This window comes from Sinocyclocheilus grahami, unplaced genomic scaffold (assembly GCF_001515645.1).
Source record: "Sinocyclocheilus grahami isolate Dianchi unplaced genomic scaffold, SAMN03320097.WGS_v1.1 scaffold249.1, whole genome shotgun sequence".
NCBI lineage: Eukaryota > Metazoa > Chordata > Actinopteri > Cypriniformes > Cyprinidae > Sinocyclocheilus > Sinocyclocheilus grahami.
Window position 1 is genome coordinate 358,162 of NW_015505428.1, and position 25,451 is coordinate 383,612.

A 25,451-nucleotide genomic window follows, 5' to 3' on the forward strand; every position below is an offset into this window, starting at 1 on the left:
CTAGAAACACACAGCGTCTCCCTGACATGCTGCTTCAACACTAACTGCGGTTACTGAAACCACGCCTTCTTTCTCTGTGTGCACATTTGGGTGCATTATGCTAATATTTCCACATAGTGAGGTAGATATGTGGGGGCGTGTTAGAACGAGCCGTTTTAGGGGGGCGTGGCAGAGTCTTAACTTTGATAAAGAATATCTCTTTGGTTTTGAGACTTTAGTCTTTGCAACTTCAGGGATCTTATCTATGCACAATCAGCTTGTGACACTCCACAGAGAAAGAACAACTTGAAATCGCATCATATGACCCCTTTAAAGCAATCTGAAAGCAGTGAGGGAACATCGCCGTACCTGTGTTTTAGGACCGTCCTGCAAATGCAGCAGTTTGTTCTGAAACGTGACATCTCTGAGCGGAACTCGTTCAGATCTGGGCTGAAATAAAGATTCCTCCGACGAGCCGCGGGCTGAAGACATGTCTTCTGATGCAGATCTGAGGAGATTAGCGCTTCAGGAGTTCGCGAACAGTCTTTACTTCGACGCACTAACCCAAAATATCATCACGGATTTGTTTATATTAACGCGTGTTCTTTCTTGAACGCTTACCACACGCGCTTTTCTCAGCGTTACCGTTAATGTTAATCCTGAGGGGAACTCGATTTAACCGCCAGCGCCGCGTTCAAAATAAAACACACGGTCACCTGATTGGATAAAAAAACACCGGAAACGCGGCTCTTCTTCTTCTTCTCTGCTTCAGTGTTCACAGCGCCGCATTAACCCTCAAAGAGCCGAACACAGAGAAAACACAAACAGAACTGTGAAGATTTGTACATGTTGTTGTTGTTGTTGTAGGAGGCCTCTAATGCAGAACTATATCGCCATATACCCTAACCCTAATCTGCAATCAGCAGCAAAAGATCTCAATGATAATATATATAGATATAGATATAGATATACAGTATATAATGATATGATGTCAGTTCTGTGCATATGTCCTGCTCCTCCTGAAGTCACTCCAAACCCATTATGAGTTAGATTTTTCTGTGGAACATAAGGGAAGATATTTTGAGAAAACCATGCATTGTTTTCTCCGTCCATGCAATGGAAGTCCGTGCACTGATAGCAGCAGGACATTACAAATATTGTCTCCAACCAGATTAAAATCATCATTGCAAAACCTTCACTACAAGATGTTCACAGCACAGATATAGGTTAACACTATTCTCAGCAACAACAAAAAAACTATTGCTAGTTGTGTTGTATCGCTGCATTACATTATGTTCAAGAATTTAATAGAATGTGTTGTTTTAATGGTGTAGTTTGTGTGTGAGCGTTTATTACATGCGCTTGTTGAGTGAGACCCTGCGTTTATTAATCAGACTGATTCCTGCACGATGGTTTAACAATCCAGTGAAATAACTGCAGACAAAGACTAAATACAAAAGCCTTTTTTTTTTAAATAGTTAGTTGTACAAACAAACTAAACAAGGCTTATGGCAAAAACACTTTTTTGTTTACAATCACTGGAGGGCACAAAAGTGCTATAATGTAACAATTTTTTATTTTTATTAACAATATATCTGGATTGTTTGACAGAGTACTGATGAGTGGCATACACATAGAAATGTGATTTTTAATAAATATACATTTGTTCTCGTTTCAGGCTTAGAAATCCTTAGTAAACGAGTTAGTTGCAATGCATTGTTCAGCAGAAAAGCGACTCGGATCATGAAACTCTCAGGTAGACCGTGTGGTTGAGCTGGAGCTGGAGGATCCGCCGGTTGTTCAGGTGCATCATCCACCGCACCTAAAACCACTGCACGTTACTCAGTTGCTCTGACAAGCAAATACATAAAATGCTTAACTGTATAAATGAACCACCCAATGATTAGAGAGATTTCTGCAAACACCTGCATCAATGACGAGGCTCTTCTGAGGCATGTCTTCTTCCTCTTCGGGCCCCAGATGCTCGATCAGAAAGCCTTGCAGAGGATTTTCACTCTGTGTTTCCACAGGCAGCGGCTCTGCTATCGTGGGTACGTCCTGAGCCTGATCTTCTGGAACATCTACAGGTGCCCCTTTCCTTCCCGGGGTACCGCTGCTCCTCTTTTTCACTCTTTTGAGACCTTGTGCTCTGTTGGATATTAGGAGATAACTAACCCAAATGTGTGCACGTGCATCACAACATCACAGAGTGACAGGAATGGAAGTATGAATAGGTGCTCTACAGCCTTCTCCAGTGTTTCTATTAGCCTCGTTCAACACTATCTTTACTCATAAACCCACTGGTTGGTTGCCTGTTCCTCTGCCTCGGCCTTTCGTTTCTTCAGCAGGTCTCTGTCTCTCAGTCGCAGCCGAATTCCTTCAACCAAACAGACAAATCGCTCAGTGCTTTGCTGCAGGTATTGCAGTGAGGAGAGCTCATGAGTGCATGAAGAGCCACTCAAGGCATGTTTCAGAAGAAATGCAGATGCACTGACACAGGTGAGGGTGTCGCCACACAAATATATTCTTAAAACATTTTGCTAAAGTTTTCATTATGTTATAAAATCATTGTTTATGGAGGTTCTCTGAACATTTAAAACATCCAGTTTTTAAAATATTTTTAAAACGTTCTTTTCTTGGCTATGCATTGCAAATGTTAAAGGCACGATATGTAATTTTCGCCGCTGGAGGGCATGTATTCAAAATAAACAAAGAGACAAAGGCGTAGTCTGATGACGGCGTGACTGAGTGTGGAATCAAGGGAGTTGTGGTCTTCATCCCCACAGCCGATGCAATCCGACGAGACTCGGGCAGAAATCATGTTCATGGATGAGCTAATGATTTATTGTCGTAGTAGAATGAAGCAGAGTGAGGCTGAAAGCCGTCGAAGCGGAACGAGCTGTTTTATCATACTAGATATGTTTAGTTCTGTTATAATGCTGCTCTGTGCGGTCATCACCGGTCTATTAAAACACACAACATATTAAAGTGTCTTTGGTGTTTCCATGTTTTCTACAAAATGGAAATCGAGGGGTTATGACGTCATTAGCAGGCAACACTATAGACACGCTCCGTGACACTAGTTAAAATTGCTTATTTCTCTGGATTTAAACATTCTTTGAAACATTTGGGATGATGTAAGTACACAAGTCAGCAAAATATATAACACTGTTCTAGTGGTTTTTGGATGTTTTAATAAAAAATCTTACATATTCTGATTTTTTTATCAAACGGAAATCTATCATTACGGAAATGTTAATTTTTAATGTTCTTTTGTAACATTTAAAAACATTAGCTGACCTTCCAACTAAACAATTTCAGTCAAAAAAACAAAAAACATTGCACAAGGGCTGTGTGAATAACGTTTTTGTGCCAATATTACTGAAAGAACATTTGTTCATCATTTTGAGAACGTTCCCTGTTAGCTTGAGTTATTGGTGCAAAATCTTTCAAATATCTCATTATCGTTGCAAAAAAACAAAAAAAGTAGCAAATGAATATTATGTATCGCAGTGCAAATTACAAACCTATAAATGAAAGAACTACTCATGAAACGCTTTGTGTTTGTCATCTGATATAAAATGTTTTCACTAATGGACAAGCAAAGAATAAATTGATAATGAGCAAATTCAGGCAATCGGGCTCTTTTTAAAAAGATTCATCATGAAGTTTTAAATCCAACGTCGTACCTTCGTCAGAATCTTTTACTTCAGATGGCAGGATCTCTTTCTCCATTGTATTGTGCTGTCCCATGAATATGAAGCATTGAAGTGACAGGGCTGAAATAAAATTGCTCCCATTTACTTTTCCTGCAGCTACGAGAATAATTATCTGGTTAAACATTACCATAGTGCTGGGAGAGTTCTTGCAGTTGTGCTCTTATCTTATTTGCAACGGTGGAGAACTTGGCACAATACTGACCGAAGAGAGCAAAAGAAGGAGGTCATGATGCTGCATTGTCTGTCGTCACGAGACCCTAACCCAAAATATAAACCAAAAGACATCAGGTTTAAATCACAAACTGGAGACTGACCTGTATATCATTGTGAAGAGTTGCTGCTCAGTGAAAATGGCTTGGTTCCCAAGAGAGCGTCTCCATAACGTTCCTCATAACATTCAACAAGTCTAACCATACCCTGCTACAATAATCCATTTGCATGTTAATTGTTCTGTAAACACATGCATCTCACATATACACTCTTAAAAATAAAGGTTCACACTGGGGTTTCATAGAGAGATGCCACAGGGTTCCCACAAAGAACCGTTTTATTTTCTGAGTGTGAAAAACATATTCACGCTCTGAAGAACCAGCTTATGTTCTGTTCTCAGATGAATGAATCCTCACACGCTAACCGTCTCTTGAAGTGTTCACGGTTAGCATGCCAGCCACAATAAACCTGCACTTTTCAAAGTGATAAAAAATTAAGCTGACATTAAAGGCATTTCTGTATTTGCATGTTATTTGAATACTCAAAAGGGCTGTGAAGCGCCGGCCCTCTGTGGCCACTCATACATAACCTTTTTATCCCTTCTGCTCACTTTCTAGGTGTGTTCACAATCCTGTCCGAACACAGTGAGCTCCTCTGTCCCGCATTAAAGCAGATACTGAGCATCCAGCTCTGAGCTTCATGAATTAAATATGACATACCACAGACATTCATCATTTATCGTAAACTGAAATGATTTATACATTTCCCCTATCAGGCTTTTCATTAAAGGGAAGGTGTTTTTGCAGTTTGAGTTGTTTTGTACAAAACAGCCTCATATTCTCTCATGCAATCATTGGACCTAATGATACCAAATAAGAACTTTACATCTCCTAGCATGCTGGTGAAAGCTAGCTCAGGGCTTCTCATATAGCTGCTCATCTGGGAAGAGTGTCTGACCCCGGTTCTTTTCATGTCTAGCGAATGGAGTTAATATTTTCAAAATGCTTTCTTTTGAAATAGGGTTCATCGGATGCTACATGCACTTTTACAAGTAGTTTGAACTGAAATGTGTGTGCACACAACCACCCTATAATGATAAAAATTCACCCGGTGTTTTTTTTAAAACCTAAAGAATCATATCAACGTGTGGAAAACGGGCATCCGAGTTTCAAAGAGAGAAACAATGTTCGTTTAAATTTGTTAGAATCTTTTAATAGTGGCGTTATATAATATATTAATATAGCTGATGGAAAGAGAGCACTGCATTTGACAATCTACGACAACGGAATATGCAGTAATATGATCATATATTTAAATCTGACTAACTTTAAACTGTTTGTCATAAATCAACATCTCGGGGTTTCAACTCAAAACTTTCTGTTATGAAGCAGATAGTGTCCAGATAATAACAAATGAATAGGGAAATCAATTATACTTCAATATTCCTATGAAATATTAGATACTACTATGAAAATCTTGCCTATATTATTACACTTTGTTTTTCATTACATGTTGCCCCAGGAACACATCGATATGCAAATGAGTTACAGTGAAGAGATACATTGTATATAATGGCAAACCCGTTTTACACACACAAAGAAAAACGGTATATCAGATCATCCTGAGAATCACCTTTATACACATTCTGGTATAATACAATCCTGAAACCTAAAAAAATATTTTTTAGCCTATTTTTAATTTTTATTTCTTATGCTCTAAGCAACGTAACGGCAAAAAATGAAGATTTTTTTTTTTTTTAATTTTTGTCTGGGTCCCAGGAGGTTAATGCAGATATGGGTCTGTGTTTGCCGATAAATCAACTTCCCAAGACCATGCATGCATTTAAGCGCCATAATAAACTTTCTTTATTGATATGCAAAAAATTACACGAAATCATTATACAGCATCGAGACGAGCGCTCCGTGTTGCTGTGCTGCAGTGCGCGCCGCTGGCCGCAGGGGGCGCTGTTGAGTATATAACGCTTCAGCGCCGCTTCTTCTACGTGTTTCTGCTCTCCTCAGTAACTTAGCGCTGGCCTCAGAGCACTACAGTCCCACAGTCTCCCTCCGTTAAAGCATCTTTGCAGCTTCTGGGCTGAACAGGAGACCCAGGACGGAAGAGTGCACCTTCTGCGGGGCGCTATGGACATGAAGAAGAGGATTCATCTGGAGCTGAGGAACAGGACGGCGTGTGATGTGAGTAACGCTGCTGCAGGAGCTGATGTGGGTCAGGGCTGCGGTGTCTGGAGGAGGTGCTGGCCATGTGTTGCTCAGCTTCATTACACGCAGAGCTTCTGAAGCTCGAGTAATAAACCCCCGGCGGTTCGAAGAAATATCAGCGGACGTTTAATATAACGGCTTTTTTCTTAAGCGCGCGGAGGCTTTTCGGTTAGATGAAAGTGATATTTAAAAGTTTTCAAACTGCGGTGTTTAACGCGTGTGTTGTGGATACATTGTTACTCGAGGCGCCGCTTCCCGCCATTACTCAGAAGCGCTCTAGTGTCGCGCGCTGGTGATCTTCAGACGAGCTGTGAGGCGAAAGCTGTGCGGAGACGCACCGCGGATCTCAGGGAGAGAAGGAGAAGGAGAAGGAGAAGAAGGGAAAAACTGCATGTGCTTCTCCAGTTCGTCACTAGAGAAAGAATCTCGCCATTTTTGTCTCGCTAACTTCCGCTCCGTCTTCGTCTCTCGCAGCAGAGCAACGCTTACGTCACTTCCGCCCTCGTTTGTTGTTTTTGGCGCGCGGGATTTTTTTTTTTTTATGAATGTAAACAACAATTAAAAATATACAACTTTGTATAGAGTGCACAGCATTTATCAACACTATGCACAATCCATCTGAACATAAGAGAGAAAAAGATAAAGAAAAATATGAGGGTACGATATTAATTAATATTTCAATTAGAGTATACAAATTAAAGTCATTACAAGTTGAGGTTGTTCTTATTCACAGAGGATGAAATGCTATTAAGATACATTTTAAATTCTTTACCAAAAAAAACAAGAAAAGTTGTTTTGTTGGTGAATTTATTTATGGATATTAGTTACATTTATAACAAAACAAGCTTTGTATTTATTAGAATCGGAATCAAAGTGTCCAAAAGTAATATCTTTAAAAGTAACCGATCAATCTTGTTAGATATTATCTCTAATAAATGTTTCCACAGATGTTCAGTATTAGAAACACGATGGACCGCGTGAACTCCCAGCGTCTCCTATCAATATTGGGTTTATAGTTACTCATAACATTTATTTCGTAGATTACCAAGTCACAGCTTAGCGTGTAAACGTGTGCATGCTCACACCGCTGCAGTGCTGCTGAGTGTTATCCTGATGTGTGCAGGTGCGAGAGCTCGTGCTGGACAACTGCAGGTCAAACGAAGGGAAAATCGAAGGCCTCACAGCGGAGTTTGTTAATCTGGAGTTTCTAAGTTTGATAAATGTGGGTCTGCTCTCCGTCTCCAACCTCCCCAAGCTCGGGAAGCTGAAGAAGGTAAGCGCACACAATCCTGACGGGCTGTGCTGAGACACACGTGTTGTGATGTGATGTGTTTTAATCCTCAGTTGGAGCTCAGCGACAACAGAATCTCTGGCGGCCTCGATGCTTTAGCTGAGAAACTCCCCAGTCTCACGCATCTCAACCTGAGCGGCAACAAACTGAAGGACATCAGCACGCTGGAACCCTTGGTTTGTACCTGATGAAGTCTGCCGTATCATAACGTGTGAGAGTTCTAGCTCCTCTAAACTATGTGCTTGCGTAAACTGAACATAAGATTATATTTATAAAACGGATGGTGCTTGATTCTGATTGGCTGAGCCGCGTCTGAAGCTGTTGTAAATGACGCTACAAAGTAACACACACCTTTGTTTACATTTGTGTGTTGCTCGGCAACCACTTTGTAGCAACCACAACTGTTTCTGAGGAGCTACATTGTTTGGTGGAAGAATACTGTGTTTATTAATATCTTTACACTTTATTTGCTCTGTTTTATTTCGTGAAACCCTAATCAGTATTTGATCTCCATTCATTGATTGATTGATTGATTGATTGATTTGTAAGTCATAATGTTCAGTCAGTCCTTCAGAATAAGAATAAAGCTCTTTCATCTTCTGACTGTTATAATTATGGTTATAAAACAGATAGTTCCGGTGCTTGGCTCTGATTGGCTGAGCCGCGTCTGAAGCTGTTGTAAATGACGCTACAAAGTAACACACACCTTTGTTTACATTTGTGTGTTGCTCGGCAACCACTTTGTAGCAACCACAACTGTTTCTGAGGAGCTACATTGTTTGGTGGAAGAATACTGTGTTTATTAATATCTTTACACTTTATTTGCTCTGTTTTATTTCGTGAAACCGTGCTACGTATATGGAGTAACCGTTTTATAAAAGCTATAAGCCCCGTGAAGCTGTGCTTTTTCCCTTTTCTGAGCTCTACGTTCTTCTGTATCATGCTATATATGAGCCATAAAAGCACAAATAATAAAGTGTGCAGTGTTTGAGCAGCTTTGCTGGAAGTGAAACCCTAACTGGACTTGTACCGTTTTGTTGTCGATCCGTTCGCTTTGGCAGAAAAAACTCGACCATCTGAAGAGTCTCGACCTTTTCAACTGCGAAGTCACAAACTTGAACGACTACCGGGAAAGCGTCTTCAGGCTCCTCCCACAGCTCGCGTATCTGGACGGCTACGATTTGGACGACCGCGAGGCGTCGGACTCCGACGGAGAAGCTGACGGAGTCGATGATGACGATGATGAAGGTCGGTGTGGCCAGCTTTCCGGTTCGGCCGTTGAGTTATTTTGGGGGGTTGCCGATGTTCATTCGTATCACTTTCAACGCAGATGAGGAGGATGAGTTTGATGAAGACGACGACGATGATGAAGATGAGGTTGAAGGCGAGGAGGACGATGAGGAGGGCAGTGGAGAGGATGAGGTACGTGCGTTGCTCGTGGAATAACACTAATAACAGAAAACTGATTTAATGACAAAACCTCGTCGATTTCAGGAGGAAGAAATTGGTCGGGATGGAGAAGTAGATGATGATGATGACGACGATGATGACGATGATGAAGGTGAGTTGTATTCAGGGATTAAAGTTCCATCAGTTCATAAAGAGTCACGTGCTTCATTCCTGAATGAATCAGCCGTTCGAACGAATCAATTGAATGAATGATTCAGTGATAACATCAGTGACTCGCCGCCACCTGCTGGCGGAGTTAGTTTCATTTTCAGCTCATAATTTCAGTTATTTGAATCATTTCTGTATTCAAAATGTTATATTTAAAACATTTATCTCCACACGAATTTATGAATTGCACTCACGCCACCTCTGAGCCTCATTAAACGTGTTCGTCTGTGCCGCCTCTGCAGTACAAATTAATTTATTAATACGGATTTCATATGATTGGTAACTTGTCTTATTCTACATAGTTTTAAAAAGATTATAAACATACATTTTTGAATCTGACAGATGAAAATGATGCCATTGCAAAGGTAAACAGAAAATACTCCTGTAAGTCACTTTAAGGAGTCGCATGTCACCTCGTATTAGGAAGGCTAATTTTTTATCAGGATTATTGATCTGAAGCTAAAAATGAAACTAACTCCACCAGCAGGTGGCAGCAAGTCACTGATTTTATCACTGAATCATTCGTTCAATTGATTCGTTCGAACGGCTGATTCATTCAGGAATGAAGCACGTGACTCTTTATGAACTGATGGAACTTTAAACCCTGCGATTATGGAGTATTAATGTTTTTTTCTCGCTCAGAAGAAGAGCAAGGAGGAAAGGGTGAGAAGAGAAAACGAGAAGCGGATGATGAAGATGAGGACGACGATGACGAGGACGATTAAGAGCCAGTGAACAACTCTGTTACCAACCCTTCCCTCTCCTTCCTTTCCAACACCTGGCCTCCCATCAGCCAGACCTCCTCTGAGACCGTACGGATGAGTGGAGCTGTGAGCTGAACGCAAGCCTTCCACGCGTCCACAGTCAGTCCCCTGCCTGTCTGCGTTTCAGAGCCTGTGGGGACTTTGGGGACTGGTATTTAGTTTGGGGTCTCTGCTTTTAATATTCTGTTGAAAGTGTTCTTTTTTTTTTTGGTTGACGTTTCCTCCCGCTTTAGTTTTTGTTCTAAACGTCCCGAAGATTGCTATGGCTTCTGTGCGACAGGCGGGCCATCATTTCAGCGAGGCAGCCTGTGGCACGAATCAAGGTCGTAGCTAAATTTTTACTTTCTGTAAGACAAAAACTTTGTAAATAAAATAAGATTTTGTGCTTTGCTCTCTCTCCTATTTCTCGGTCCTTTGTCTGAGCTTTTATTTGAAGACCGACAACTCTCGAGACAGTCACTGCCTTCTACAGTAACGCTGATTGATCATTTTCATTAGATGCACATTTTAGGACTGCTCATTTAATCTAATAATTATTTTCAAAACTGGTAAGTATGGAAGCCCGTTTCCGCCACTGGATAAAAAAAAAAAGTTTATTGTAACTTTTTTTTTTCTTTCTCACAATTTGACTTTTTTTTTTTTCTGCAGAATTGCGTGATATAAAAAAATCGTATAAAACCTATTGACAGCTTCTAAGAAAAATATAAAAACGCATACTTTTTAAATTCAGCTCTACATAATAAATCCAACGAATAATTCACATTTCTCCCGATCTTCAGTTACAAAAATTGAACTTAATCACAAAAAATTTATATGAAGCATATCGACAGTTTCTGTAAGAAATATTATGCACATACTAAGCTGTAACTTGGTTCAAATTAATCTGGTGTTTTTCCGTGAGTGCTCCAGCCCCGGATCGGCGCCTATGAACTTAAAGGGGTCATATGATGTTGCTAAAAAGAACATTATGTTGTGTATTTGGTGTAATGAAATGCGTTTACGCGGTTTAAGGTTAAAAAAACACATTCTTTTCCACATACTGTACATTATTGTTTCTACTCTATGCCCCGCCTTTCTGAAACGCGTCGATTTGTGACGGAAATGTTACGCCCCTCACCATACTGTGATGATTTCTACATAATAAATCCAACGAATAATTCACATTTCTCCCGATCTTCAGTTACAAAAATTGAACTTAATCACAAAAAATTTATATGAAGCATATCGACAGTTTCTGTAAGAAATATTATGCACATACTAAGCTGTGACTTGGTTCAAATTAATCTGGTGTTTTTCCGTGAGTGCTCCAGCCCCGGATCGGCGCCTATGAACTTAAAGGGGTCATATGATGCTGCTAAAAAGAACATTATGTTGTGTATTTGGTGTAATGAAATGCGTTTACGCGGTTTAAGGTTAAAAAAACACATTCTTTTCCACATACTGTACATTATTGTTTCTAGCACACAGCGTCTCCGCGACACACGGCTGGAAAGCAGCGGGACTTTTATTATGCCACAGTCGAGCGCTTCCGCTGCTTCCGGTCGTGCGTGTGTGGGGTAAAGCAGCGGAGCTTTTATTATGCCACAGTCGAGCGCTTCCGCTGCTTCCGGTCGTGCGTGTGTGGGGTAAAGCAGCGGAGCTTTTATTATGCCACAGTCGAGCGCTTCCGCTGCTTCCGGTCGTGCGTGTGTGGGGTAAAGCAGCGGAGCTTTTATTATGCCACAGTCGAGCGCTTCCGCTGCTTCCGGTCGTGCGTGTGTGGGGTAAAGCAGCGGAGCTTTTATTATGCCACAGTCGAGCGCTTCCGCTGCTTCCGGTCGTGCGTGTGTGGGGTAAAGCAGCGGAGCTTTTATTATGCCACAGTCGAGCGCTTCCGCTGCTTCCGGTCGTGCGTGTGTGGGGTAAAGCAGCGGAGCTTTTATTATGCCACAGTCGAGCGCTTCCGCTGCTTCCGGTCGTGCGTGTGTGGGGTAAAGCAGCGGAGCTTTTATTATGCCACAGTCGAGCGCTTCCGCTGCTTCCGGTCGTGCGTGTGTGGGGTAAAGCAGCGGAGCTTTTATTATGCCACAGTCGAGCGCTTCCGCTGCTTCCGGTCGTGCGTGTGTGGGGTAAAGCAGCGGAGCTTTTATTATGCCACAGTCGAGCGCTTCCGCTGCTTCCGGTCGTGCGTGTGTGGGGTAAAGCAGCGGAGCTTTTATTATGCCACAGTCGAGCGCTTCCGCTGCTTCCGGTCGTGCGTGTGTGGGGTAAAGCAGCGGAGCTTTTATTATGCCACAGTCGAGCGCTTCCGCTGCTTCCGGTCGTGCGTGTGTGGGGTAAAGCAGCGGAGCTTTTATTATGCCACAGTCGAGCGCTTCCGCTGCTTCCGGTCGTGCGTGTGTGGGGTAAAGCAGCGGAGCTTTTATTATGCCACAGTCGAGCGCTTCCGCTGCTTCCGGTCGTGCGTGTGTGGGGTAAAGCAGCGGAGCTTTTATTATGCCACAGTCGAGCGCTTCCGCTGCTTCCGGTCGTGCGTGTGTGGGGTAAAGCAGCGGAGCTTTTATTATGCCACAGTCGAGCGCTTCCGCTGCTTCCGGTCGTGCGTGTGTGGGGTAAAGCAGCGGAGCTTTTATTATGCCACAGTCGAGCGCTTCCGCTGCTTCCGGTCGTGCGTGTGTGGGGTAAAGCAGCGGAGCTTTTATTATGCCACAGTCGAGCGCTTCCGCTGCTTCCGGTCGTGCGTGTGTGGGGTAAAGCAGCGGAGCTTTTATTATGCCACAGTCGAGCGCTTCCGCTGCTTCCGGTCGTGCGTGTGTGGGGTAAAGCAGCGGAGCTTTTATTATGCCACAGTCGAGCGCTTCCGCTGCTTCCGGTCGTGCGTGTGTGGGGTAAAGCAGCGGAGCTTTTATTATGCCACAGTCGAGCGCTTCCGCTGCTTCCGGTCGTGCGTGTGTGGGGTAAAGCAGCGGAGCTTTTATTATGCCACAGTCGAGTGCTTCCGCTGCTTCCGGTCGTGTGTATGTGGGGTAAAGCAGCGCTGTTTTATCATACGAGATACATTTAGTTCTGTTATAATGCTACTCTGTGCGGCTGTCACCGGTCTATTAAAACACACAACATATTAAAGCGTCTGCTGTTTCCATGTTTTCTACAAAACAAAACCGGAAATCGAGGGGTTATGACGTCATCGGCAGGCGACACAATGACACTATGGACACACTCCGTGTCACTAGTTAAAATTGCTTATTTCTCTGGATTTCAACATTCTTGAAACATTTGGGATAATGTAAGTACACAAGTCAGCAAAATATATAACACTGTTCTAGTGGTTTTTGGATATTTTAATAAAAAAATCTTACATATTGTGCCTTTAAGTTATATAATATAACCCATAACCTGTGTTTGAGAACACTTATGTCACTATGATTCATTTGAGAGCCAAATATGTTCATCAATAAATGCAGAAATGTGCGGGATAATTGTGTAAATATAAATACACCATAAATAATAAACGATCTAGTTGGGCATTTATTTTATGTAACATCTGCAACTAAGGCCTGAATTAGTTTTAATATTTTAATAACTTATTAATTCTTATAATACTAAACTATTTTTATTTTTAGACGTAGTTTAAAAGCCCATGAATTTGAGTCTATTTCTCAAGCTAGAGACTGAAAATAGATTTTTAATTTGATACATAATTAGTACAATATTTTCATAACATAAAACTAGCTGATTCTAAATGTTTTAATTGTAGTGTACAAACAGCAAATATTTAATTATATTATAGCAGGGTTTTTTTTCCCCCCAGACAGTGTTTTCTGAAAGGCTGCTTAAAGAAAAATACGTTGTGAATTTTAATAAGCCTATAAATCTAATTAATGCATAACTAATTTTCAAACATGACCATGAACGCAGTTCATATCAAAATTCTATTTGTGGATATTATTAGCATTGAAAAAAATCCTCAAATACAGCTGTACATGCAACAACGAGTTTAAAACCAAAACACCACAGACGTGCATTTACACAGTTTATTCGAAGGAGGCTCGTTTATCCATAAATTAACCAAAAGCTAAATCAAATGCACAATAGCTCTCCAGTTTGAGAGGAACTTGAAAGTGTCTGATCCCATCCTTCAGAGGGACTTCAGCAGTGTTTTACTGAAGAACAACACACGATGCGATGCAAAGCAGCTGGAGTGTGTCTGATCCTTTGTAAATATGAGTATGGCTGAACAATTCTGAAAACTGTTGCATGCTGGAAGAAAAAGAGACAACAGCGATCTGATGCAAAACAGGACGTTTGAGTGAGATGTTAAACAGCAGAGCAGACGAAGAGCTCTCTGTGGGTTCGCACTACGCAAATCCTCTCTTTATTTCCCTCAAGAATCTTCGATGGTGTGCCTCCAGGACGCAAGCAGCGGGAAAGTGGATCAAACACAAAGCTTCTTTGAAATGCAATGGGTTCAACGGTTTTCCCACTGCAAAAGAAATACTAAAAATTAAAAAGCAGGCACGAAGAAAATAAACAAATATGTGATTCTTCTGAAAATCAGAAGATCAGCTCTATGGTCCGAGGCCTTCGGTCTCTTTCTCGAAGCGTGTAAGTGGCAGGTTAGTATTAGCTGTCTTCCACTATGAAGTCAATTTGTTTTTATTCATCACACTCTTCTTCTTCATCATCATCGTCGTCGTCAAACTGGTCCCTTGCATCCAGATCATCCTCATCTTCAATCTACAAGGAAAAGTCAAATGGAGAGCAAGAATAAGACGAAGGAGCTTCGAAACACACCACAGAAAGCCAGAGGAACGTACCGTCTCTCCCAAGTCCTCGAGTCTGTGCTTGAGGCTCAGAATCTTCTGGTCCTGGTCAGCGAGCAGCATGAGGAGATCGTCCTGCTCCTTCTTGGACTCCTGCAGCTCCTGCTGAAGCTTGCTCTTCTCCGTCTGCATGACAGCAGTGGAGCTCGTGGCTGAAGAAAGCTCCCTCTCCATCAGCTCCTTGCTCTCCAGAAGAGCTTGAACTTGCTCCTGACAGACAGAGAGTAGGAGTGCTATAAACGGGAATGTGAAAGCACATAAGATCAGGAACGTCGTGATGGAAACAGAAAGAGCAGGTCACCTTGAGCGTCTGAGCCGAGAGTCTGCTCTCTAACTCTGAGCGGATGGCATCGTCTCCTGCAGCCGCAGCCTGACAGACACAGACACAGACACAGACTGAACTAAGAAGCACGATCACCATCGCTCAAAGCCTCGGGGTCAGTGACAATACTGTCATCCAGCGAAAACAGTGACTGTGAAAAATCTGATTCCCCATTTTGAATCAAATTTCAATTCAATATCATGTTACGTAGTCACTTCATAACATTTCAGGACGCTCTTATTTCCGGATGGCACAGATGCTTCTGAAGCGGCATTTAGATGCATTTGCATACACTGCGATTACAATTCTGTATCTAATACTTCATTTCACTTTTACAACATTAATGTCAGAGTATTGAAAATTAAAATAATACTTTAAATGTGAAACTACACTGCAAAAAAAATGCTTTTCTTACATTTGTCTTGGTTCCAGCCAAAATATCAAAACATTCTTGAAACAAGCATAATAATCTGCCAACGGGGTAAGCTAAATAATCTTGTTTTCTGTTTGAAAGAACATTATTTTGCTTACCCCACTGGCAGATTTTTAGATATTTTGGCTGGAAACAAGACAAAAATCCAAGTAAGAAAAGCATTTTTTTGTCTTTGTCTTAATGAGTAAATGAATCATGCAATAACGAAACACTGCTGTGTTGTTCAGAGATGCACAGGTTTCCTCAAACGTCCCTCTTCTGCATTGCACTACAGTCACACCACACACTCTCACTGGTGCTTTCTTTAGAAAATAATTGTATACAATTTGGGAGTCGATTTGATCGTTAGAAGATACAATCACATTTTCCCCCTCCGCCTCAGTGCACCTGCCCGGGATGACTGGGTTTGAGGATTTTGAGACTGAAATGTTCAGCAGACACTCACGGTGGCGTCGGCTCCTCTGAGAAGCTGGTGTTTCTCTCGCTGTAGTTGTGCGATCTCTGCGCTCTGGCTCTGCAGCTGAGCTCTCAGCAGCTCCACCTCCTGCAAACACACACAAGCAGTGCTGTGTCTAATCGCATTATTATCGAATCACAATGTTACGTGCTGAAATCTTCACTGTATATCACGAAGAGAAAGCTTGGAACTTGACCTTTTGTAATGCTGTGGCGTCTGAAGTCGAGCCCTCTGCCGACGGTGTGGCCTCAGCCTTCTGCTGGACACCAAACACACATTTCCAAATATACCACTACTGTTTGAACGCTTTGGGTCGGTATGATTTTTCTTTTGGGAGGGGAAGCAAATTAATACTTCTGTTCAGCATGGACGCATTAAACTGATCAAAAGTGACAGTAAAGACATTTATAAAGTTACAAAAGATTTCACATAAATGCTGTTCTATTCATCTGTGAATCCTGAAAAATAATAATAATCAGAAATGTTTCTTGAGCAGCAAATCGGCATATTAGAATGATTTCTGAAGATGCTGAAACCTCAGCTTTGATCACAGGAATAAATGACAGTTTAACAGATTTTCACACAGAAAACAGCTGTTTTAAATTCTAAAGATATTTAACTGTTTTTAACGAATTTTTGATCAAATAAACACAGCCTTGATGAGCAGAAGAGACGTATTGCAACATTAAAAAAAAAAAATCATACCAATGACCCCCCCCCCCCCCCCCCAACACACCCCCCCCCAGCGGTGATTCTATGATTTTAGTTCATTAATAACCACAATACATAAAACAATATTGCAAAAAGGCAAATTTAACAGTACAATTAAAATCATGTCATAAATTACTCATCTTCATGTTGTTTCAAAACGGTATCACTTATATTCTTATGTGGAACATAAAATAAGATATTTTGAAGGCTGTTCATACACACTGTAATTTTTTTTCTAAATTGTAAATACAACAAAGATTACTGGAGGACCAAAATTATTACTGGAGGAACAAAATACTATTTCTAAATATTAAAATACTAAACTTTTTCTACTTCAAAATTTCATGTTTAATTAAACGTGTTTCTTGCCATTTCTTTGTAACTGTTTATGAAATTTACTAGAGTAAAATTGTTTTGAAATAAAAAAATGTTTCAATGCAATCAGAGTCAATGGGGTCCAAAACAACATGCAGTGTATAAAAAAAAAAGAGCGAGAGAGAGAATTTAAACGACGAGCAAATTATGACAATTTTCATTTTTGGGTGAACTATCCCTTTAAGTGATGGGTTATGGGTATGATTTAACAAATTGCTATAAATTAAAATCATACAGGCCAACACAAACAAAACTGACCAACATAGTCACGACATGTAATCCTACTACAACATTAACCATTGCGCAACACATTTATTGCTGTTGTGGAGGCTTTTTCTGTACACCATTACCATAATTGTTCCCTTTTGTTAATGATTGGCAATTGCATGCAAAGGCCAAGAGGTGACCGGGGTCAGTGTTCCAGCCACACACACACACTCACACCCACGCAGTCCCACACACGCAGTCACACACACACAGTCACACACACACACAGGCACACACATACACAGTCACACACACAGTCACACACACAGTCACAGTCACACACACAGTCACAGTCACACGCAGTCACAGTCACACGCAGTCACACACACGCAGTCACACACAGTCACACACACACACACAGTCACACACACGCAGTCACACACACGCAGTCACACACACACACACACACACACACACACACACACACACACACACACACACACACACACACACACACACACACACACACACACTCACACACACGCAGTCACACACACGCAGTCACACACGCAGTCACACACACGCAGTCACACTCACGCAGTCGCACTCACACACAGTCACACTCACACACACAGTCACACACACTCACACAGACACACACACTCACACAGACACACACTGTCACACACTCACTCACACACACAGTCACACTCACACACACACACACACACACTCACACAGACACACACACACACACACACACACACACACTCAGTGACACTCACTCACACACACACACTCTGTCACACACACACGCACTCAGTCACACACAATGTTGGTTTTTATGGTTTATGGGGACTCTCCATAAGCGTAATGGTTTTTATACTGTACAGACCGTATATTCTATTGTCCTACACCAACCCTACCCCTAAACCTACCCCTCACAGGAGACTTTCTGCTATTTCAGATTTTCAAAAAAACTCATTCTGAATGATTTATAAGCCTCTTAAATTACGGGGACACTGAAAATGTCCTCAGAAATCACCTTCTCGTTGTAATACCTGTCATACCCCTGGTTTTGTCTCTGCAGCTCCTCCAGCTTCTCTCGGAGTCGGCTCTGCTCCTCCGTCTGCAGGCTGTTCACATGACCGTCTTTACCTGCGGGACGTGAAGGAAGAGTGCAGCAGCTGTAGCGGATACTTCTCCTAAAACACTGCAGACAGTACTGCTAGACATCTGAGAACGGCTCAGTACCCAGCTTGAGTTTGAGGATGTTGTACTGGTCTTTGTGCTGCTGCATCTGAGAGAACTGCTGCGTTACGGTGCTCTGCAGCGTCTCGCTCTGGGAAGTCAGCGATGCTACTTGCTCCTTCAGCTCATTTATCTGACAATCCTGAATAAACAGGAGAAATGGAAAATTCATGTGTAATTCCTACTAAAAGGAGGAAGGCGAGACCAGCGCTTGTGATGTATTTGAGGTATTTTACCTGTTCTCTAATCAGCTCTTTGTACTGCGTTACAATGCTGTCATGCTGTTCTAGTGTTTTCTTCACCTCTTCTTCCTTTTTCTCTTCCTCGCTCGACTTAAGCACAGCTTTTGTTATCATCCCTATGAAGAAATGAAGAACCACAGAACATGAAGAAAGCCTAAATGCTCATATCAGGAGGAACTGATTTGTAAATTGTAATTTTGAAGTTCTATATCAGTGGGTCTGCATCCCATTTCGACTCTTGTGATGGGATCACAGACGGATAGTTTCTGGATTGGTTCTGGACTCCCACACGGACCTTCCAGCTCTTTGATGAGTTTGGTGAACTCGTGATCGAACAGCATGTGTTCTGGAGCGGAGAAGGCCGGCTGAGGTTTCTGAGCAGCACGGGAGTACAGCTCGTGTTTGCTTATAAAGCCCAGCTTCTCCACAAAGTTTTCCTTTCCTATGCGCTTCTCGATCAGCTGCTTCAGCTTTTCTCTGAGGAGAGGAACAGAACAATATTACGAGAAACGAAGGAGGCACAAGGGCGAAGTTATAAGAAGGGCTGTCAATTATCAAATTCATTTCATAACACTACCGTTCAAAAATTTGGGGTCGGTGTGATTTTTTAAAAATGATTTTGAAATAAGTTTCTTCTGCTCAACGAGGCTGCATTTATTTGATCACAAATACAGTAAAATCGTGAAATAGCATAACTATTTTAAAACTGCATTTATTTCTGTGATGGCAAAAAAAAAATTCTGCATTATTCAGATCCTTCAGAAATCATTCTATTATGCTGACTTGCTGCTAAAGTAATGCTTTATTATCCTGAATGTTGAAAACAGTTGATATTTTTGTGGAAATTAATTTTTCAGGATTCCGAATATTCAAAAGAACATTTATCAATTTAATGCATCCTTGATGAATAAAAGTATTATTTTTTGAGTGCATATTTAACACCAATTTTGCCCAACACAATGTAAAAATCATATCAGCTTTTTAAAAAATGTTCCGTGTTCATTTAATGTTAATGTATTAACACAACATTTATTTACATGCACTTCAATTACCAATAAAAAGATTAATCATGACAATTTTTAATAACATTTCAAACGGACAGCCCTAGTTATAACACAACAAAATACGAATGAAAAAGTGCAAACATACTTTGTGTAATTCTCCAAGCTGTTGTCATTATAGTAGATACAAATACCCAGCAGCAGAGCGCACAGACCCTGAACCAGGCGCTCATCCTCGCCCAGGTTTTCAGAGATTTGACCCGTCAGCTGAAAACATCACTTAAGGAAACATAATGCACTCGAACAAGTCACTGTACTTAATTCAGATGCTGTGATCAGAGCTGGTCTCCTTAAAGCCCACAGTCACACTGTCAATTATTAACCACCATTCAGACCATTCAGAGAGTGTGTGTGCGTGTGTGAGAGTGAGAGAGTGTGCGTGCGTGTGTGTGTGTGAGAGTGAGAGAGTGTGCGTGCATGCGTGCGTGAGAGTGAGAGTGTGTGTGTGAGTGAGTGAGTGAGTGAGTGTGTGTGAGTGAGAGAGTGTGTGTGTGAGTGAGTGAGTGAGTGAGTGTATGTATGTGTGAGTGAGTGAGTGAGTGAGTGTGTGTGAGCGAGTGTGAGCGAGTGAGAGAGCGAGCGTGTGAGCGAGTGAGAGAGCGAGCGTGTGAGTGAGAGTGTGTGTGAGTGGAGTGAGTGAGTGAGTGAGTGGAGTGAGTGTGTGAGTGTGAGCGAGTGTGAGCGAGTGAGAGAGCGAGCGTGTGAGTGAGTGTGTATGTGTGAGTGAGTGAGTGAGAGTGTGTGTGAGTGGAGTGAGTGAGTGAGTGGAGTGAGTGAGTGAGTGGAGTGAGTGAGTGAGTGGAGTGAGTGAGTGAGTGAGAGTGAGTGAGTGAGTGAGAGTGAGTGTGAGTGAGAGTGAGTGTGAGTGAGCGTGAGTGTGTGAGTGAGCGAGCGTGTGAGTGAGTGTGTGAGTGAGTGTGAGTGTGAGTGTGTGAGCGAGCGTGTATGTGTGTGTGAGTGAGTGAGTGAGTGAGTGTGTGTGTGTGAGTGTGTGTGAGAGAGAGTGTGAGTGAGCGTGTGTGAGTGTGAGAGAGAGTGTGTGAGAGAGTGTGCGAGCGTGAGTGAGTGAGTGAGTGTGAGTGTGTGAGCGAGCGTGTATGTGTGAGTGAGTGAGTGTGAGTGTGAGAGAGAGTGTGTGAGCGAGCGTGAGTGAGTGAGTGAGTGAGTGAGCGTGTGTGTGTGTATAGATAGAAGGATACAAAGGGAACGTTGTCTTGATTGTGCAGGAAGTGCATGACAGCGATTGGACAGTTACTGATCCAGGTGCAGAGCAACATGAGGAGACCGACCTTCGTCTGCACACGACTGCCCTGCACACACACACACACACACACACACACACACACACACACACAATTACACCGTCTCAATCAAACACTCGTGCTGCCACACACGTCTATACTGGTGAGCGTCCAAAACGAGCAGATCTGATAGAATTACTGAGGCAAACAATTACCCTTGACTAAAGCCCATCAGCCCAGAGTCTTGAAGCCCAAATGCATCCTAACACACACGTGCATATACATGCATACAATATTAACACGGTGAGAGGTACCTGGGATAGGATGTTGGTGCTCTGCTGGAGGAGGGAGACGGGAGGCTTGCCCAGACTGGTGGCTAGTTGTACACGCAGCAGCTGTTCTTTCTGTGTGAGGTTATCCTGCAGCGCGTGAGCCAGAGCCACAGCGGCACACCAGTTTGACAGAGAATCCGCTGAGAACAGACCTCCACACAACAGCTGCCCCGCCGAGATAGAGCTAGCTGAGGGACAGACAGACAGGACACGCACTCAAACGACAGATGAAAAATAAATGCAAAAATCATTTTGAATAGTGAAAACAAACACGCAACCCATCCAAAAAAAATAAGTGAAGTTAACTCATTTTATGTGGTCTGGAGTGAAGTCCGGTTCTTGAACGAATCATTCTTTTGAACCGGTTCTTTTTAGTGAATTAGTTGAATCAGTTCACCAAATCGGATTGAATCATCCGAATCAGTTTGCACAGATCTACAAGTTACTCAATCAAAACTCACTTTCAGACGCCTGACGGTCACTGCGACTGGAAATGAGCCGAAATATCAGCGTATCTGATCCTGTGATGAATGAACTGATTCAGTGCAAAGCGTTCGACTCGGACCGAAGAGCAGCTGATATGAGCATAAGTGAACCCAACACTTGAATGAAGGGGTTTTATAGTTTCTCATCGTTTACATAAAAGGTGAGCTGATCACGACTAGTTCGTTCAGTTTATATGCTTTAGACATCTTAAACATCCACATTATTGGGTGCTTTAATAATATAATTGCATATATGTGACGTCACTGCATGATTACTTTAAACGAACAGTTGAACTGAAGCAGTTCATTGAATCAAACTGTCTGAGTGAAGATTTCCCCGTTTGCCTGAGGCTCTGGATCAGAGGTAATAATGATGTTCGGTTTCTTGCACAGACTGATCGTTTCGCTTCATAAGACCTCAGTATATCATCAGGAGCCACGGCTATTAGTTTTGCATTCCTTGATGGTTTTTTTTATTCTCAAAGACGTGCAGCCGCTGACTTGCATTCTATGAATCACCAAGGAGCACAGTTTCAGCTAAAAATCTTCTCTACTGTTCTACTGAAGAAGAAGAAAAAAGTCACCTACCCCTGAAGATGAGTAAATTAACAACACATTAAAATTTCTGGGGCAGAACTAGTCAGGGCAACCCTTACCATCTATAGTGGAGGGCAGCAGGGTGGCTACGATCTCGCCCTGTCCTTTATGGTTCTTGTACAAGAAGCACTGGAAGCAGTACAGTACAGCACAGCGCAGAACGAACGGCTGTCTCTCGTTCACCATCGACATGAGAAGAACTACAATCGCGGGCCTGGAGGAAACAGCCAATGTGTTCATATTACCAACTCTTCCTTTTTTGGTTACCGTTTCAATAACCAGTGCTAAAGACAAAGCAGACCTTGGTGGATTGGATGGTGCGTTAACAGATGCAAAGTAGTCCTGATTCACTTCAGCGCCACGGATGACTTCGGACACTGTATTGATGGTCTACACAAGAAGGACAAAGAGGAAACAGTTAAAACACTTCATCACTGGTGCGGTATTTAATACTGAAATGATCACAGAGAGTGAGTCTGCACAGTGGGAAGAATGTATTTATTGTGTTTATTATTTATAATGTATAGAATGTTAGTTTGGCTCATGGTGGGTTTATGACCTGTACTGCAACTGGCCACCAGATGGCAACGGCTTGGCTTCACTTTTTGCAGCACGCTTGATACAGTTGTATCAACTGAAACAACTCAAAAGGTTACATACAGCTTGCAGAATCTGCAAAATGTGAATTATTTATCATACAAAATGCATGTTATTTATTATTTAGTCCTGACCTGAATAAGATATTTCACATAAAAGACGTTCACATATAGTCCACAAGAGAACATAATAGTTGCATTTATAAAAATGACCCCGTTCAAAAGTTTTCATCCCCTTAATACTGTGTTGTTAGCTGAATGATCCACAGCTGTGTTTTTTAGTTTAGTGATAGTTCTTCACGAGTCCCTTGTTTGTCCTGAACAGTTAAACTGCCCGATGTTCTTCAGAAAAATCCTTCAGCTCCCACAAATTTCTGCTCCCAGAAAACTTTATGAATTTGAAGATCAGGGTAAATTTAAATTATTTTGTCTTCTGGGAAACATGCAAGTATCTTCTGTAGCTTCTGAGGGGCCGTACTAAATTAAAAAAATTATGATATTTAGGCTAAATAAGAAAAATGTGCACATCTTAATTCTGTTCAAAAGTTTTCACCCCCGGCTCTTAATGCATGGTGTTGCAAAAGATGCAGGAAAACCAAAGAGTTAGTGGGAGCTGAAGGATTTTTCTGAAGAACAGCAGGCAGTTTAACGGTTCGTGAACAACAATCACTAAACTAAAAATTATCAGTATTAAAAATCAAGCGCATGTAAACTTTTAAACGGGGTAATTTTTATGAACTCAACTATTATCGTCTCTCATGGACTATATATGAACGTCTTTCATGTGAAATATCTTATTCAGGTCAGGACTAAATAAAAAATAACATGCATTTTGCTAAAATAATGCACATTTTGCTGTATGTGAACTTTTGACCTCAACTGTATCAACGGCTGCGAAGTGTATTCTGAAGCACTAGCTCGGCTGAAGGTGAAGCACGTGGGTCACCAGACAGAGAGTGAACACGGTTCTGACAGCAATCTGACCTCTGTGAGGATGTCTGCAGGAACACCTGTGGCCATGAGGATGGTGCAGAGCTGCTGGAGGAGACCACACTGGAACATGGCCCTCTGGCAGCTGGCTGTGGCCCCCGGAGAGTTCACCGGAGAAACCATCACTCGCACCAGCTGCAGAGACAAAGCACAGCTACTCATCCGCACGCGACACGGAGCTGCTTCTATCCAACCTGGAAATAAGCTGTGTTTAATATGACAGAATATTAAAGCCACCATGGGTAAATAACTAGAAGAATGACAAAGTGCAGTAAAAATAATAATATTTGTATCATTAGGTTAGCTTACTGATCTGCTACTTAAGCTTCTTCTTCTTATTATTCTTATGAGACTAACATTTCTGAACGCTCCTCCTCCTGGAGCTTTCCAGCTACAACCACCAAACTCAGCCCAGCTCTTCAGACGGATCTCACTTCGTGTGCTTTATCTTTTCAGACTGATCCGACTTATAGTTTTCATAAAACTGAAGATTAAAAATCATACAAATCCCATAGACTTACATTGACGGAATGTTCCCAAGACTATTCAAACTCCAGCGGTCAAAAAACATCTAATCTATCTATCCTAGTGACATGCTAATCATGCTAGAAACATACTAACAACATGCTAGTAGCATGCTAATCATGCTAGCGACATGCTAGTAACATGCTAATCATGCTAGCAACATGCTATTAACATGCTAGTAACTTGCTAATCATGCTAAGTAGCATGCTAATCATGATAACATGTTAATCATGCTGGAAACATGCTAGCAACATGCTAGTAACGTGTTAATCATTCAAGCAACATGCTAGTAACATGCTAATCATGCTAGCGACATGCTAATAACTTGTTAATCGTGCTAGCAACATGTTAGTTACTTCCTAATCATGCTAGCAACATGCTAATCATGCTAGAAAAATCCAAGTGACATGCTAGTAACTTGTTAATCATGCTAGCAGCATGCTAATCATGCTGGAAACATGCTAGTGACATTTTAGTGATTTGCTAATCATGCAAGCGACATGCTCGCAACATCCTAATCATGCTAATGAAATGCTAGTAACTTGCAAATAATGCTAATGACATGCTAGTTACGTGCTAATCATGCTAACAACATGCTAGTTACTTGCTAATCATGTTAACAGCATGCTAGTTACTTGCTAATCATGCTAGCAACATGTTAGTTACTTCCTAATCATGCTAGCAACATGCTAATCATGCTAGAAAAATCCAAGTGAAATGCTAGTAACTTGTTAATCATGCTAGCAGCATGCTAATCATGCTGGAAACATGCTAGTGACATTTTAGTGATTTGCTAATCATGCAAGCGACATGCTCGCAACATCCTAATCATGCTAATGAAATGCTAGTAACTTGCTAATAATGCTAATGACATGCTAGTTACTTGCTAATCATGTTAACAGCATGCTAGTTACTTGCTAATCATGCTAACAGCATGCTAGTTACTTGCTAATCATGCTAACAGCATGCTAGTTACTTGCTAATCATGCTAACAGCATGCTAGTTACTTGCTAATCATGCTAACA

General features: G+C 41.8%; 3 protein-coding genes across 4 annotated transcripts in view; 1 reads left to right on the top strand and 2 right to left on the bottom strand.

Annotated features, from left to right (window-relative positions):
• LOC107598275 (sperm-associated antigen 5-like) overlaps positions 1-676 on the bottom strand; it is a 14,800-nt gene extending 14,124 nt beyond the window's left edge. The window contains exon 1 of the mRNA XM_016289571.1: positions 349-676. Coding sequence (XP_016145057.1) covers positions 349-471 — 123 coding nt within the window. The 5' untranslated portion in view covers positions 472-676. The remainder of the gene's footprint in view (positions 1-348) is intronic.
• A 5,221-nt stretch (positions 677-5,897) lies between these two features.
• On the top strand, positions 5,898-10,201 carry LOC107598246 (acidic leucine-rich nuclear phosphoprotein 32 family member B-like). 2 transcript variants are annotated; one of them, XM_016289524.1, is made up of 7 exons: positions 5,898-6,103; positions 7,251-7,400; positions 7,472-7,594; positions 8,480-8,666; positions 8,749-8,840; positions 8,913-8,979; positions 9,678-10,201. In XM_016289524.1, exons 1-7 carry the CDS (start codon positions 6,050-6,052, stop codon positions 9,758-9,760), a joined length of 756 nt encoding a protein of 251 aa, XP_016145010.1. In that variant the 5' UTR covers positions 5,898-6,049; the 3' UTR covers positions 9,761-10,201. The 2 variants fall into 2 exon arrangements, with proteins under 2 accessions (XP_016145010.1, XP_016145011.1); XM_016289525.1 differs by having other exon boundaries at positions 9,681-10,201.
• A 3,597-nt stretch (positions 10,202-13,798) lies between these two features.
• LOC107598276 (general vesicular transport factor p115-like) overlaps positions 13,799-25,451 on the bottom strand; it is a 28,762-nt gene continuing 17,109 nt past the window's right edge. Inside the window, exons 19-34 of the mRNA XM_016289572.1 lie at positions 23,896-24,095; positions 22,617-22,705; positions 22,375-22,529; positions 21,216-21,421; positions 20,860-20,970; positions 19,749-19,867; positions 18,895-19,076; positions 18,594-18,715; positions 18,361-18,499; positions 18,177-18,264; positions 17,149-17,152; positions 16,010-16,105; positions 15,802-15,900; positions 14,903-14,971; positions 14,596-14,811; positions 13,799-14,515 (exon numbers count right to left, since the gene is read on the bottom strand). Coding sequence (XP_016145058.1) covers positions 14,435-14,515; positions 14,596-14,811; positions 14,903-14,971; positions 15,802-15,900; positions 16,010-16,105; positions 17,149-17,152; positions 18,177-18,264; positions 18,361-18,499; positions 18,594-18,715; positions 18,895-19,076; positions 19,749-19,867; positions 20,860-20,970; positions 21,216-21,421; positions 22,375-22,529; positions 22,617-22,705; positions 23,896-24,095 — 1,976 coding nt within the window. The 3' untranslated portion in view covers positions 13,799-14,434. The remainder of the gene's footprint in view (positions 14,516-14,595; positions 14,812-14,902; positions 14,972-15,801; positions 15,901-16,009; positions 16,106-17,148; positions 17,153-18,176; positions 18,265-18,360; positions 18,500-18,593; positions 18,716-18,894; positions 19,077-19,748; positions 19,868-20,859; positions 20,971-21,215; positions 21,422-22,374; positions 22,530-22,616; positions 22,706-23,895; positions 24,096-25,451) is intronic.